Genomic DNA, 15,537 nt, shown 5'->3' on the forward strand with positions numbered 1-15,537 from the left:
AGCAGATTTGCACCTGTCGGTTCATGTTTTGTTTTTTAAAAGGCAATATTGACTAAAGATCCCATACATATTAGACCTAAGTCGCTTTAACCCACCAATTGTAGCAGGTCTGACTACTTATTGTATGGGGGTCCCTTAGCGCTCCCTAGTCAGCTGATGCTAGGAGAAATAGGAATTGGACATGCCATGTTCTGTTTCAGTGCTCGTTTTTCTACAGTTCCTCTGCAGGGCTTGGAGTGCTGTTTTTTGTTTTCTCCATAATATATGCAGATCAGCAGGGTGGCTTCATTGGAGCTGGGGCCTATTCTGTATACTTTAGGTTGTGTTTACATCAATGCTGTACCAGTGGCACCTGACGGATCCCATTTAGTTCATTGTGGTTCATCGTGGCTTTAGCTGATGTGAATAGGGCTCTGCCTACCATTCGCTTCTAATATGGAAAGTACAACTCTTAAAATAAGCTTTTAATTTTGTACATATTCCCCCAAATCCTAGAGAACTGTAAATGTGTTGTAATCGGCATGTAAATGACACTTTGTAGCAGGAATAAAGTGTCCATAGATGTAGGGAGCAGTGTAATAATATGGCTGACATTAGGTAGTAACACTTTCCTTTATCCCCACAGGACCCTTTGACACCCCCTATAACATCACTTGAATATGGCTGCTCCCGTGGCTGCTGAAGAAGGAAATGTCTCTGTAGTGGTTCGTGTCCGCCCCCCTAACTCAAGGGAGCAAGAAGGAAACCAGTACTCTGTGGTGCAAGTAGTGGATCACAATATCCTGATATTTGACCCTGATGAACCTGAGACATCAGGGATCTTCTCCAACCTTAGAGGTCACGAAGGAACAAAGCGTAAAGGGAAGGATCTGAAATTCATATTTGATTGTGTCTTTGGTGAGCAAAGCAGCCAACAAGATGTTTTTGAGAATACAACTAAGCAAATCCTTGATGGAGTCTTAAATGGCTACAACTGTTCAGGTAAGAAATCGAGATATTAGAATAAATTCACACTACTGTTATACACTCCTTCTTGCTCTGTGCTGTACTTTTATGCTGTGCTGAGTGCATAGTAAACACTCAGCGCCATGGTCTGGGACTATCCACTGGAGTCGGAAGATATTCCGGCAGGTTAACCCTCTGGATGGCATGATCAATAGCAATCACCGCGTCTGAGGGCAAGATCGCGGGGTCTGAATGGTTGACATGGCACTGCTCTGACAGCTTTTCCATTATATGCCCCTGGTGAAGAGATATCGGTGCCATTACAGATATCTCTTCACTGTCAGAAGAGCGTTCCTGACAGTATAGCCGGGCTGTGAGGAATGCCCCTTCTGACTGTACTCATCCATAGACATTACTGCGGGGGAAGGGGGGGTGATCCTCACAGATCCTCTGACAGTACAGTTCAATGTACGAGTACTGTCAAGAGGGGCGTTCCTCACAGCCCAGCTAGACTATTAGGAACACCCTTCTGACAGTGAAGAGATATCGGTAATGGCACCGATATCGCTTCACCCGGGGCTCATAACGGGAAAGCTGACAGTGCACTGAATTTAGTACCCTGTCGGCTTTTTAGCGATATATAAAACCGCATGTGCCCGAGGACTTGAGAGGTCCTCTTTAAAACCCTTGTGTTGCTCCTTCCCTCACTCACGTGTGGGATTTTTCCAGGCTCAGGAGAAATTGTACAACAAATTGTGTGATACATTTTCTCCTTTAACCCCTTGTGAATGTGTACATTTTAGGGCTAAATGAACATATTTAATTTCTAAATTTCACCTCCTTATTTTAATTCCTATGAAATGGTTAAAGAGTTAAAACATACAGTTATGAAATATTTCAGGGTGCTGTTTTGAAAATGGAGTGACTTATGGCAGCTTCTAAAATATAGGCTTTTTAAAATCCCCCTCAGAACTTATGTAGTAACTAAAACTGGATATAGGAAATGTTCTTGTAAATGCGTTAAAGAGGGTCTTTCATGTCCTCAGGTACATGCAGTTATATATACCGCTAGAAAGCTGACAGTGTACTGAACTGAGTGCACTGTCAGCTTTCCCGTTATTTGCCCTTGGGCAAAAGATTTCGGTGCTGTTACCGATCTCTGCCCACGGTCAGAAGAGCGTTCCTGACAGTCTGACTGGGCTGTGAGGAACGACTCTCCTGACAGTACTCTTCCATAGCCCTGTACTGTCAGAGGGGGTGTCCCTTACTGCCCAGCCATGACGCTAAGCTGTGAGGAATGCCCCCCAGTACTAATCTATGGACGAGTACTTTTAGGAGGGGCGTTCCTCACAACCCAGCTAGACTGTTAGGAAAGCCCTTCTGACATTAAGCAGAGATCGTTGCCATTATAACTGCACCGATATCTCTTGCCCCGGGGCAAATAACTGGAAAGGCAACAGTGCACTGAATTTAGTGCACTGTCGGCTTTCTAGTGATATATAAAACTGCATGTGACTGAGGACATGAAAGATCCTCTTTTTAAATCGACTAAGCTGTCTATAACATCCAAAATAAAGGACAATTAAAAGATGGTGCCAATAGTTAATGTTTATTAAGTAATTTAGGAGGAATGATGATCTGTCTGAAAAGCAGAACATTTCACTTTTTGAAAATTGCTAATTCTTCCAAATTACATATTTATTTCATAAATTAATGCAAAAAATATTGACCGAAGTTTACCACTAATATGAAGTTGAATATGTCACGAAAAAACAATCTCAAAATCACGTGGGTAAGTTAAAGCATCTAAAAGTTGTTACCACCAGTTTTCCTGAACAGAGCTTGGTCTTTAAGATGTTTTTGGGCCATATAAGATAAGATAAAATAAAATAATCCTTTACTAGTCCCACCATGGGGAAATTCAGTTCTAATAGGGTTAAATAATTCTTTATATTGTGACTCTTTGTGAACATCAGTGGAGTGCTGTGTCAATGTTATTAGTGTCATTTAGTGAATTACAGCCGTGCAGCATGCAGGATCTGGTATTATTGAATTCATTTGAGCAGTATCCCACAACAATGGATTTATTTTGAGCCATCGGGCATATAAAGAATATGTCTGCTTGTTCTCGGCTACGCTTCATTTACATTTTAGTAAATAATCCCTGCTGTCTGTTATTCATTGTATTGCGTCTATTGGTACATTGTGGCGTCCACTGAACAGAAGACGCTTTGTGATCAGATGTAGACAAAGTCAAAGGCGTCTGAAATCGGACCTCAATTGTTTGTAGTTTGTCAAACAGATAATTTCGCTCGGAAATTTGTTTAAAGGGACACTGTCATCAATGGGATGTCAGGTTATTGGATCCAGTCATTTTCTATCAGGCATGAAATGTTTCCAATGTGATCATGGTTAATGAAAGGACAGCAGAAAATAATTCCTGGAACAACATCCCTATATGGGGCTTTAATCCAGGTAGAAAGTCTCTAAGGTGGTCATTTTGTCCTCCATCATTGTGGTATAATGTTTTTTTAACATTGAATCCTATAAGCAATTACACTATATTGTGCCTGTACATTATACATTGGGAAGTCTTCCCTACATATATCACTGGCATACACAGGATAGGTATTCTTATACTCAGGATACACAGGATAGATTATTTTTTACTCATTTGGGACCTGACATCTCGACCCTGCTACCACCAAAAACTATAGAGACAGATGGGGACTAATGCAGCTTTGCTGGTATTAACATAGTAGTAGCATAGAGCTACTGTACCCTGGCACCACCACTATACCATAGTGCCTGCATAAGAACAGAGTTGCTTCAACCCCTTTCTTTGCCATATTCACTGCTTGGTGCTGGTGTAGGACCCTAACTAATCAGATACTGATCAGCTATCCTGTCAATAAGTCATCAGTGTAAAAGAGCACTTGGGGACTAGAGAACACCTTTAGGCTGCGGCCCCACGTTGAGGAACCGCAGCGTTTTTTGTCATAGATTTTTTTGCTTTTTCTTGAGCCAAAGACAGGAATGGATTGAGCAGAATTTAGAAGTATAAGGGGGCGTTCACACTACCGTCGGTGTCCGACATGTAGTGTCCGCTCAAAATCTGTCACGGACACTAGGAGCGGACACTAGATGTGTCCGTGACACCTGTCATTCACTTGAATGGGCATCGGGTGCGTTCTTTTGCACTCCGTGCCCGTCCTTTCCTGTCCGCAAGAGAAGATGTCCGACTTCTCAAGAGGACAGAGGAACCCTGCATGCAGGGTTTTTCTGTCCGCTTGAGAAGTCGGACATCTTCTCTTGCGGACAGAGAAGGACGAGCACGGAGTGCAAAAGAACGCACCCGATGCCCATTCAAGTGAATGACAGGTGTCACGGACACATCTAGTGTCCGCTCCTAGTGTCCGTGACAGATTTTGAGCGGACACTAGGAGCGAACACTACATGTCGGACACCGACGGTAGTGTGAACGCTCCCTAAGAATTTCCTATATATTTCCCATTCCCTTTTGTAGCCATTCTTGCTTTGGGCTCAAAAAACGCTGTGTTTCCACATGGTTGGACCTCAGCCTTAAGGCTAAAGCCACACATTGTGGAAATGCAACTTTTTTTGTTGCAGATTTTTTGGGGTTTTTTGAGCCAAGGCCTGGAGTAGATTGTGTAGAAGACTGAAATATAAGAACTTCCTAAATAGTAACAATTTCTTTTGTAGCTATTCTTAACTTTGGCCTAAAAAACCCCCAAAAAACGCATAATTAATGTCTATTAATTATAATTCTTAATAAATTGATTATTTTTTATATTCTGCGAGTCTTGAGTTGTTATGATATTCATGGTTGTTGTGGCTTCGGGACCGCTCCAATAATTTTTGTTTTTTTTGGGTTTAATTAATTAGATTGTGTAGAAGCCTGAAATATAAGAACTTCCTATATAGTAACAATTTCTTTTGTAGCTATTCTTAACTTTGGCTCAAAAAAAAAAAAAAACGCTGAAAAATCTGCAACAAAAAAAGCTGCATTTCAGCAGTGTGGGTCCTTAGTCTAAAAACCCTATGAAATCTGCTAGAGCCCATTAGTCCATGTGTCAGAATTGGGGACAAATCTATTGTTTGTGGTCACCTTTTGTAGAGTTCTGGAGATGTGCTAGAATGGGGCATAAGCATTTTGCAGTGCCCTTTTGTTTTCTATTAGAAAGAAATGTGAGCACAGGCCATATACAGAATGCTGCTCATTCAGCACTCCATAACAGTCAGAGGGACGTTATGGTCACTAGCGCACCTCATTCTAGTAATGTGCAATCGCAACACCGTGCAATAACATGCCCACAATTATATTTATCAAATACTTTTCTGTTATAAACAGTAACTTTGTTAATCATAATGGACAATCTGTATCATAGAGATCAAAATACTAAATGATAAGCTTTCCCTTAAAGGGGCTCTATCGGCAAAATTATGCTAATAGAGCCCCACATATGCGTGAATAGCCTTTAAAAAGGCTATTCAGGCACCGTAAATGTTATATTAAATCCCAGTCCCGTTTTTTAATAAAAGCATTAAAACATATATGGAAATGTTACCTGAACGTGCACCATGGGCGGGGATAAACGATGTGACGTCATCTTCGGGCACGCCTGCCTCTTCTGTCTTCTTGTAGTAACGCCCTCTGGTTCAGTGTCTTCTTCCGGTTTCTTCTCTTCAAATCCCACGACTGCGTAGTAGTGCTTCCCTCCGGAATGCTACTGCGCAGGCTCACTCGTGAACTGCCATTAAGTAAAATGGCGAGTGAGCCTGCGCAGTAGCTCTCCGGAGGGAAGCGCAGGCGCGGGATTTGAAAAGAAGAAGCCGAAAGACACAGAACCGGAGGGCGTTACTACAAGAAGACAGAAGAGGCAGGCGTGCCCGAAGTTGACGTCACATTGTTTATCCTCGCCCATGGTGCACGTTCAGGTAACATTTCCATATATGTTTTAATGCTTTTATTTAAAAACGGGACTGGGATTTAATATAACATTTACGGTGCCTGAATAGCCTTTTTAAAGGCTATTCACGCATATGTGGGGCTCTATTAGCATAATTTTGCTGATAGAGCCCCTTTAAAGGGAGTCTACTACATCACCAAAATTGTATTTCATAGCAAACCCCATTTACCACCATATAAAAGTTCCTGAATAGGAGGCACTTGAGTCCATAATACCATTTTTGTTTCTAAATCTTTATTATCCTGTAGTTTTTGCTTATGGGGCTACTGGAGCAGGGAAGACGCATACAATGTTGGGAAGTGAAGCTGACCCTGGAGTCATGTATCTCACTATGGTTGAACTATATCGGCGAATAGAAGCAGTCAAGGAGGAGAAGTCCTGCGAGGTGCTCATCTCTTACCTAGAGGTATGGACCATATGATCATAATGTACAGTAGAAACAACGAATTGCTTAATTCTGTAGTGTGACAGGGAACTGAAATAATCAAGTCCTTGTCACAACAGAACCCCAATATACAGTAGCTCTAATACTGAGTAGAAGTGCAGTTGCTAAGGAAACAGTATTAAATGGATTTTCCAAGCGAAACATGACTTATGACTGATTTATGACTTTGCCTTAGATAGGTCATCAACATCAGACTGGTGGGTAGGGCATTCACACTCACTAGCCCTACAGCTCAGCTGATATCAGTAGCTACAGTGCACAGAGCTGGAAGCAGACAGCTCATTTAATGTATAATGGCTGTATTCACTATAGAGTGATTACTACAGCTCACTTTCTGTTGATTTGAATGGGGCCCAAGATGGAGCCGTCAGACTACTACTAAGCTAATATTTGATGGCCTATCTGAAGAATAGGTCACTAATTTTATTTTATTTTTTATTTTTGTTGCCAAAAAAACATTTTATAGGATTCTACCACACCCCCAAGCATATTCAGCAGTCACCACCACATTGCAGAGCTAAACACCATAACTTTTTTTTTTGTATAGGTTTTGAGATAAACAATTTTAAGTGATATGCAAATGAGGCAGTCTTGCACTGGAGACCATCCTTCAGTCCTGAGCGCACTGATCTTATTGCTCCAGGGAGCTGAAGCTCCTCTTTCAGTGCACCATCTGCCTCATTTGTGTAAGGCTAAGGCCCAACGGGACGATACGCAGCACCAAAGCGCTGCAGGAAAAACCACAGCGGGAATGCATCGAGGTTCTTCCCGCAGCGCTTTGAACAGAAAGTTCTGAGAGTTTGGTTCTAATTATATCTACAGTAAAGTTGCCAGCGTTTGCGTAGATATAATTGACATGTTATGATTTCCAAAACCGCGCCGTTTTGGAAATAGCAGCATTTCCATGCTGCGGTGTTTACTGCTAAGTGGGCATGGGATTCGCATGAATCCCATCCACTTTACAAGTACTGTAAAATGCTGCGGGCAAATCATGGCATTTCTGGACACTGTTTTTTTTTTTCTCCAAATCTACAAAAGTGACTCTTTAAAAAGGTATGATATTTATTATGGTAATGTGATCTGTAAGTCGGTGGTGACAGTTGAATATGCTTGGGAAAGGTGGTAGACTGTCTAAGTTGTAAAAATAAATGCATAAAATAAAATATAATGTGCAAAAAATGAAATAAATAAATGCACATCTTTCCACACCAACACACTCAATCAATCAATTTTTTTATGTGGGTGGGTGGGTTAAGTGTCCAGGTAGTAATACCTTTCTTTCACACAAAATGTACCACACTTCAGACAAACGGTAGTTACCCCATCTATCAATTTTAATCCATTCTGCCTAAGCCCTATCTGCTTTTCAATCTTTACCTTAACACTATTTTTTTTTTGTTTGTTTTTTAAATGTATAAATGCTGTGTAAGGCTAAAAAAGGGAAATCACCTCCACTTTATTTTCAGAATTGAAACAATACATTCAGTATTTTGGAACTGAATTTTTTTTTCTTTTGAAATAAATAAATAAATAAATCTCCTGGCTTTTTTCAGGTGTACAATGAACAGATCCAGGACCTGCTGGAACCCAAAGGCTTTCTAGCAATCAGAGAAGATCCTCAGAAAGGGGTTGTAGTTCAGGGTCTCTCCTTTCATCAGGTAAGAGGTGGGCTATTGGACTGGCCTTCTTAGTTTATATATACCCTTTGAGACAGCAGGTGGCTGTTGCCTTGCAGAATTAGGTTCTTGCATACAAATCTGACAGAATTACACATCTGACTGAAGTTTATATGTTCTTCCTGGGTTTCATGGGTTTCCTTTTGGGTAATCTGCTTTATTCCCACACTCCCCAAAAAAAAAAAAAAACCTGAAAAAACTACTGGGAGGTTCATTTGGAATTTACATTTTGAGCCCATAGGGGAAGGGATTATTATGAGTAATAAAAATCTCTGTACAGGGCTGTGGAATATATTGGCTTAGTATAAGTAAAATAATAATGATCCACGTGGGAATATGGGCCTATAACTTCTTGTAAGTGACAGATTATACAATGATCTCACTTTTCTGTAAGGTCTAAAGCCCCGTTCACACAGGGCAAGAGGAGGCGGATTTTGTCACAGAATCCACGTCATAATCCGCCCCCTCACAATGGTGGTCTATGTAGACCGCTAGCTTATTTTTTTTTTCTGTGAGCGGCATGTTGCCACTAGCGGAAAAAAGAAACGAGCAGCCCTTTCTTCAGGCGGAATCGCGACGTCCGCCTCGCAGCAGCACGCTTCGGACTAGGCCCATTTATTTGGGCCTTAACCGGAGCGGAAAGTCGCGAGGGAATATGCACACGCAGAATTGCGTGTGAATTAAGCCTTACTAATGCCTAACATATAGCAGTGGATACCAGCAGAGAACTGCAGCACCACCGTGCAGGTTTTGCGGTTTTCAGAATAATTTTTCATGACTGGACATCCCTTTTTAAAAACTGCTTATAACCTTACTGCATTAGGAGTCACTTTCTGGTCCATAGGAAAAACCTGTTTTGTAATGCATGTACACCAAACTGACCTTCAAATCTGCAGCATAGCAAGAAGAGAAGGGGTGTATAGAGCATGCACACGGATTACAAGTAGTCGCGTCTAGGCAAGCCTATAGTATCAGGTTAACAACATGAAGCAATAATCTGGATAGGAAACAGTGCTGTGGCTTTAGGGCTAGAGATTAAAAGAATGCAAAAAAAAAAATTAGTTCAAGAGTCTCTTCAGCATGTCTGGTTTCTGTTGTAGATTTTAACCACAGGTGTAGCATCATTTAGGCAAAGGCCCCACATAACTGGCTGCAGGGAAATCTGTGGCGGAAATGTAGTGCTTTTCACAGAAAGTTTTCCTGATTCAATTATACCTATAGGGAAACCACCTCCTTCCAGCTTATTCGGGGACATAATAAATGAAGATACATCTACCGAGGCCCAATTGGGGTGTAAGATATACATCTGACAGGTTTCCTTTACATAAACTCCCACACTGTTATTCGTAGTTCTGGGCTTAAGGGGGCAGCACATGACACAAGGATTTAAAAAGTCCCATAGAGAGCAGCTGATGACCACCCATCAGACCCTCACTACGCATTACACAATAGAGCGGATTTATTATTACCATACACTAAAAAAAGTGATGTAAAAAATACCAGACGAGCACCTTGGGTTTACAAAGGGTTGGGACATTATAACCTTAATTAATATCACAACTAATTGAATGTTTTACCTTGATTATGGTTAATGAACAATTATTTTAGGACAATCCCTTTTTTACACACCATTCTCCCTATTAAATTCTAAGTCACACCACTGAATGTTAGTATGTTATTCACATATCAGCCATCGTGAATGGACAGTGGACAGTTAGTGACACATCCTTCAGCCAATGGCAGTATGAGACAGGATGGCATGGATATTAATTGATATAATACATGGGAGCAAGTTCACTGATTAACAGAGTTGACTTAATTTGTGGTTAATGCCCAGATTTAGGTTGCTTTTTTTTATTTTAAAGGTCAAAAAAAACATCATAACTAGTGTTTTAACAAATTACCTAAAAGATAGGCAAGGCATGAGCTGGGCCAACAGTTCTGTCAGATTTACCGTCCTTTACGCCACTTTTCTGACATAAATGATAACTGAAATCTATGTCAGGGACAAGCTGGGTAAAAAATATGCAAATCTATTCTCCAGTATGTAATTAGGAGAACAGTGCACTCTGTACGCCGCCCTCTAGAGGGCAGCATCCTTAACATCATGCATGACTCAGTTAAAAAGTCTATTTAATCATGATGCGGATTTAAATAGACTTTTTAACTGAGTCATTCATGATGTTAAGGATGCTGCCCTCTAGACGGCGGCATACACAGTGCACTGTTCTCCTAATTACATCCTGGAGAATAGATTTGCATATTTTTTACCCAGAATCCCTAGCGGAGCAGGAATGACTTGTAAGTCTTCGTACTGCCTATGTAGGCACACACTCTCCCTGATGTGTACGATAATCCCATGACCCAGGTACAAGCTGGTGTAGGTGCACGACCCACAGGAAGATGTGTGATGCTTTTTCCCTGGTACATTGTGCCCATTCCACGTCGGCATAGGGGTTATCAAGACTGTAGTAACGTGATAAAAATCTCTTTCCACCACCCCTATCTTTATCAGTTTGTTGTTTCTTTAAAGGACATGCCTGCCTCTTATCACTGAGGGTCTGAGAATAAATGTAGTATTTATTGGTGCCTATTAGATGCAACATAATTGTGTACTCCATCAGCTCTCCTTTGTTCGTATTCAAGACGTCACAGAATACTACAATGACTGTTCCTCATAGCAGACATTGTGAAGCAACCCAAACCCCCAACCCCACACACACTAGAGTAATAGTTTTACTCCCACTTTGATTTCATTCACGAGAAACTATGTTGATCTTTGGGAATTTCCGTACCTAACAAATTTCATTCTGTGTTTTATTTATAAACCATCTGAAAATACTTAAAAAATTTCGTTCCATCAATGAGTTACACTTCTCTTATCTGCCTGACAGGATTGGTTCTGGACAGATATACATCTATACAAGATTCTTGGAAACAGGCAATTTGAAAACTTGTGTTTTGCCGCTGGTCATTATGTTCTTAGTTACCATAAACCTCAATAATCTCTTCAAGAACGCAAGACATGTCCTACATCCAGAAATTTCACAAAGAAATAGTTACTTGTGCATTGGCCACTACTATACATGAGCCTAGGGGTGACTTGCGCCACTTCTTAGACTCTGCCATATAAATAAGCTTAGATGTAACACACCCCAAATATTTCTGAGAATCAACACAGGACACTGAATTATATTTTAATAATTTGTTGTTTTTTTATTTTCCTATCCTAAGCCCAAATCTGCCGAGCAGCTACTGCAAATGTTGGCTAATGGTAATCTGAATAGGACTCAGCATCCAACAGACGCTAATGCAACGTCATCCCGATCACATGCTGTTTTCCAGGTAAGTTTTTCTGTTGCTATATTCTGAGTGCCATTACTTTTTTTTTTTTTTTTTATTTCCTTTTAAGCCCTACCATTTTGGGGCACTTAAAGAGGACCTTTCACGTCCTCGGGCACATCGGCTTTCCCGTACTGTGCTCCTGGTGAAGAGCTATCGGTGCCGTTACCAAAGCTCTTCAGTGTCAGAATGGCATTTCTGACAGTTTGTCAGGAACGCTTCTCCTCACAGTACTGTCCATAGCGCTGTACTTTGTGAGGGCTTTCCTTACTGCCCAGCCATGATGCTGAGTGGTGAGGAACACCCCCTTCTCCTCCTGACAGTACTTGTCCATAGACAATTCTTCTATACCACTGACCATCCTTTTTCCTTGTAGATTTATGTCAAGCAGCAAGATCGTACAGCCAGTATAAGCCAGGACATTCGTGTGGCTAAAATGAGCCTTATTGATTTAGCCGGGTCTGAGAGAGCCTCATCTACAAACGCAAAAGGCGAGCGGCTCAGAGAGGGCGCCAACATCAATCGTTCTCTGTTGGCACTTATAAATGTCATAAACGCGTTGGCGGATGCCAAGGTACCCGCTGTCCTTTAAACTTGCATGCCTTTGGTCCTTAGTTCTGATTCTTTTCATATGAGCACAATGTTTGATTAGTATCTTGTTGTGTTTTGAGCGTCATGAAAAGCCTTCAGTGTCTGCTGTGTATTAATTTAATCTGTAGTTCCTGGGCACAAAGCAAACACAAAGTAATCTTTTCCTTGCGTAGACCACTTGGACACTTGGCACAGATTCATTGTGTTTATGTTAGGATGTTCCACAACTGAAGGGACAACATAACATCATTTGTAACACATGGTTCTTGTTTGTCATTTTTTATTTCCTTCAGGAGTCTACAGCTCCCAAGGTTTACATTTGGAGGCTATCCATACAAACTATTATTTTCTAAATATTGCTTGCTTTCATCTTCCTCAGATGTAGATGTATCTTTATTTAGATTTAACAATCTGGTTTTGGATGGCATAGACAGGTGGTCCATTCATTCTCTTCAATAGAAGCATTTATTACAACATAGTAGTGTTACTAGGATATGCTGTTACTTACATATCGCTGGAGTCCAACTACTAGGACCTTTTATTGGGATAGGGCTACAGTGTTAGTAAAACTATGCTGCAACTTCAGCACGGCAGTGCTCCCAACCACCCCCTGCTCAAGGAACTTGCAAAGGAAACCTATTCATATTAACCCCTAAGGCTAAGTTTACATTCCTGTCATCCTATGACATTACGTCATAGGATGAGAGCAATGGACCTATACTGCTCTGGAATGACTGATGCAAATGAAGCCCCATTTGTCTACGTTCACTCCAATGTTAAAAAAAAAACAAAAAAACATGACGGCAGTTTATTTTCGTCGTGTGCATTTGCTTTTCAGTCAGGAGAAAACATCCAGGGTCTGCAATGAGTGAAGGAGAATAAGATGCAAATAAAGCAAAGACAAAAAATACACTGTATGGTCACCTGTCATTGTAAGACTATAGATATTACGGTATATGTCAAACAATTGAAACTGAGAATAGGGATGTTTTTCTTTAAAGAGGTCATCCAGTTTGTAATAATGATGGCCTATCCTGAGGATCAGTCATCAATGTTACATTTGCCAGAGTCTGACATCAGGGACTCGCGCAGATCAGCTGTTCATGAACAGAAGGGTGCTGGGTATTTTTTTTTTTACAAGCTAGGAGCCGCTTTGCTCATTCACTGTACAAGTATAGCAGCGTGTTTAGGTACTGCTGCGCTGCCCCATAGATATTAATTGGACAGCAGTATGTAAACCTACTTCTACACTTGGTAATGTTGTGCTGCTCCTGAGCAGCTGATATGCGGGATCCAAACTCTTGCAAATCTAATCTTGATGACTAATTCTAAGGAAAGGCCATCAATATTCGAAACTGGATAATTCAAATTTATAGAATAAGAAATATACTGTATTGAAGTACTGTATATACTCGAGTATAAGCCGAGTTTTTCAGCACAGTTATTGTGCTGAAAAAGCCCCCCTTGGCTTATACTCGAGTCAAGTGGGGGGAGGGATCTATGACCAGCCGCAATAGTAATGTATACAATCTCCCATAAAATAGTGGGGGGGGGGGAAAGAAGCTTACACATACATACACATGAGGTATCCCTGTGTCTGAAAGTGCCCGGCCTTCTGAATATAGGGTATCTGCAGTGCTCCTGTTCCATCGGGAAGGGGTTAATAGGAGCACTGCAGATACCCTATATTTAGCCAGGCTGAATTCAAAGTGGGGGAAAAAAAACAGGCCTCAAACTCAGGGAAGGGGCAGACAGACAACCAAAACACCCCCTCCCCTTTCCCAGCACCCAGCAACTACTGCACCCAAAAACTCCGACCATTTTAATTTTTGAAATTTTCCAGTAGCTGCTGCATTTCCCCCCCTTGGCTTATACTCGAGTCCATAAGTTTTCCCAGTTTTTGTGGTAAAATTTGGGGCCTCGGCTTATATTCGTGTCGGCTTATACTCGAGTATATACGGTATATAAAAATATTTTTTTTTCTATTTTATACACATCAACCCTTATAAAAATATCATTAAAATTCTATTATTTTGAAACAAATACACAATAAAATACAAATAAAAAGTTAGGACTATTAAACTGCCGTGTTCTCAAATTTAATAACCAGTATCTGGTTGTTTAAGACCAAAACACACACTGAAGGGAATGTGGTTATTTCATTTTCTTTTCTGTCCATATTTATTGAATAATCTTTTTCCCTGCTGTTAGTCTGATTCACATTCTCTCTTGCTGTAGAATAAGAAGGCTCACATCCCCTATAGGGACAGTAAACTAACCCGGCTTCTGAAAGACTCCATTGGAGGGAACTGCAGGACGGTGATGATTGCAGCCATCAGTCCTTCATGTCTAAGTTATGATGACACATATAACACTCTTAAATATGCCAATCGAGCCAAAGAAATAAAACTGTCGGTAAGTTATACATATTCTATTTAGAGAGTGCTATCTATCTGTTGTGTAGCTAAAGACGTATTATGAAGGGTTTGAAAACTCTGTGCCCATTGGTCCGTAGTATGATTTAGTGATGTGTTATTTAGGACTACCATAAAAAGTCTCTAGGCGTCAGTATATTGAATCAAGTACAAGCAGATCAACGCGTTTTAAAATGTTCTCTGTTTCAGAAGAGTTTTTCAGTGTGCACATCTTAAACTAAATGCCACATTGTATTAAAATGGGTTTTCTATTTTGTGTCATTTTGATACTAAATATTTGTAATATTTAGTTTTTACTTGGTAGATTTTCACTATGATTGAGACCCGTGAAATCAGGTCCATTAGTGACAGGTCCATACAGCAGCAGATCTTAGCAATCATATGATCACCGGATCCAATAGTAGTGACGGCTCTGCTGCTTTCTGTATTCAATGCATAGCCCTCCCTCATTGAGCTCTGTAGTGTGAAAAAGAGAAGATAGAAGTGGTTATAAGACACCAATCTCTTTTCATCAAGGTTCACGTTTGTTGCCAAACGTGCCTTATGCCAAGTTCACACTAACTTTGCTTCTGTGTTGTTTGGGTCCATCATGTTTAACCTGAACCCAGCGGCAAAAAAAAAAATCCTTTGTGCAGGACTTTTTAACCTGTCGATTGTCTCAGATCTGGCTATGGAGTCTCCAATAGTGACCTGGGGAAGATGTGAACGTAGCCTTAGATTGACAGTGGCACCAGCAATATCGCCCAGCACCTTGGTCACTAACGCGTTAAAGGGGCTATCCAGGACTGAAAACCATGATTGTTTACTAAAAAAAAACAAAAAAAAACACCACACCTGGCCATAAGTTTTCAGGCTGCAGCTAAGCTCAACTTTATTGAAGCTAAACTGCAATACCATTTACAAGTATGAGTTAATAGAAAAAAAAGCAGACATTATTTTTCTGATACTGTACGACTTCTTTAACAAGAGCCAATATCTGAAGAAGCGGAGAACGTTTCTCTGACGTCCTTTGCAAGCCTATTTATTTACATTATATACCAGCAGTTCTTGACTTTGTGGCCATTGATATTGTAGGAGAGCAGTAAGAGATACAGCTAAGCTGCCTTCATAGA

The 15,537-nt window shown here is 40.7% G+C and overlaps 1 protein-coding gene across 1 annotated transcript in view; it reads left to right on the plus strand.

Moving 5' to 3' along the window:
* The first annotated feature begins 659 nt into the window (after positions 1-659).
* KIF18B (kinesin family member 18B) overlaps positions 660-15,537 on the plus strand; it is a 43,520-nt gene continuing 28,642 nt past the window's right edge. Inside the window, exons 1-6 of the mRNA XM_075280232.1 lie at positions 660-981; positions 6,185-6,342; positions 7,935-8,039; positions 11,292-11,402; positions 11,776-11,973; positions 14,229-14,405. Coding sequence (XP_075136333.1) covers positions 660-981; positions 6,185-6,342; positions 7,935-8,039; positions 11,292-11,402; positions 11,776-11,973; positions 14,229-14,405 — 1,071 coding nt within the window. The remainder of the gene's footprint in view (positions 982-6,184; positions 6,343-7,934; positions 8,040-11,291; positions 11,403-11,775; positions 11,974-14,228; positions 14,406-15,537) is intronic.

This window comes from Leptodactylus fuscus, chromosome 6 (assembly GCF_031893055.1).
Source record: "Leptodactylus fuscus isolate aLepFus1 chromosome 6, aLepFus1.hap2, whole genome shotgun sequence".
Taxonomy (NCBI): Eukaryota; Metazoa; Chordata; class Amphibia; order Anura; family Leptodactylidae; genus Leptodactylus; species Leptodactylus fuscus.